Raw genomic sequence first — 1,123 nt, 5'->3', positions numbered from 1 at the left:
GGGGGGAAAAGCCCACCCCAAAAACAAGGGGAGCAGGGGGTGGGGGGGGGACAGAGGAGGGGGGGGACAAACAAAAAAAGCCCAAACAACAACAAAAACAAACAACAAAAAAAGCTCCGATTTTTTTTGTTGTTGTTGTTGGAAAAAAAAATAGTTTAGGATATTTTTATTTTTTTTCCTAAAGGAAAGGAAGGGGATTTTGTCGCTTTTTAATTTTTTTAAGTGATTTTTGTTTCTTTCATTCTCCCTCCGCTCTCCCCCCCCCCCCCCCCATTTACAACTGTCTTCACTCCGGTGGGCGATTTAAGGGGGGGGATTATATGATATATATATATTGTTGTGCAAGACCTTAATCATTTTTTTTCCCTTCTCTTTCTTTTTCCTTTTTTTTTTTTTTTTTTGCAAACTGCACAAAGAACCGGTTTGTAAACAAACTGAGCGGATTTTTAACACTTTTCTTATTATTTTTTTCCCGCAAACAGGCAAAGCAGATTTATTTCCAGCAGTTTTTCTTTTTTTTTTTTTTTTTTTCCCCCGAATTTACCCGCTTTTCATCGACCATGTAAAACCTCAACCAAAAAAAAAAAAAAAAAAAAAGGAAAGAAAAGAAATTACCATCCTAACCAGCGGACTCCCAGTCTCCAAGGTGTTTTATTTTTTTAGGGGGGGGCTTTAAAATTTTTTTTTTTTTTTTTGAATTGAGGATTGGGAAGTCTTTTGCCTGACTCGGTCCTTTTTTTTTTTTTTTTTTTTTTTTTTTGAGGGGTGGGGAGGAGGGGGGGGATCGGGAAAAGGGGGGAGGGGGGCTGGGGCTTGGAAAGTTTTGGCTGCAGCTGCCTGGCCGAGGCGCTGAGCCCCCCGGGCAGCCGGCGGCGGAGCCGGGGAGGGCGGGCAGGAGGGAGCTGAGCCGCCGGAGGAGCGCGAGTCCTGCAGGGTCTCCTCCTCGGTGATAAAGGAAGTGTAGTTTCTTATAGGGCTGAAATTGAAACAACTTCAGCTGTTTGCTTTTAGGATGTCTCGCCGCAAGCAAGCTAAACCAAGATCACTCAAAGGTAAGGACTTACCCCTCCCTTCCTTCCCCCCTTCCCCCCCCCCCCCCCCCCCCCCCCCCCCCCCCCCCCCC

The 1,123-nt window shown here is 45.6% G+C and overlaps 1 protein-coding gene across 14 annotated transcripts in view; it reads left to right on the top strand.

Moving 5' to 3' along the window:
• ZNF521 (zinc finger protein 521) overlaps window positions 1–1,123 on the top strand; it is a 232,119-nt gene that overhangs the window by 451 nt on the left and 230,545 nt on the right. For 4 of the 14 annotated variants that reach the window (XM_035316376.1, XM_035316371.1, XM_035316370.1 and 1 more), the window contains exon 2: window positions 998–1,052. The exons of 1 other annotated variant lie outside the window; for it this stretch is intronic. In XM_035316376.1, coding sequence (XP_035172267.1) covers window positions 998–1,052 — 55 coding nt within the window. Of the gene's footprint in view, window positions 1–215; window positions 647–997; window positions 1,053–1,123 lie in introns of those variants that run through there. 9 more of the 14 variants (XM_035316382.1, XM_035316379.1, XM_035316375.1 and 6 more) reach the window with 3 other exon arrangements.

Source organism: Oxyura jamaicensis, chromosome 2 (genome assembly GCF_011077185.1).
Source record: "Oxyura jamaicensis isolate SHBP4307 breed ruddy duck chromosome 2, BPBGC_Ojam_1.0, whole genome shotgun sequence".
Classification (NCBI taxonomy): Eukaryota; Metazoa; Chordata; class Aves; order Anseriformes; family Anatidae; genus Oxyura; species Oxyura jamaicensis.
Note: the sequence above shows the minus strand (reverse complement) of the source record. Positions and strands in the feature narration are given on the sequence as shown.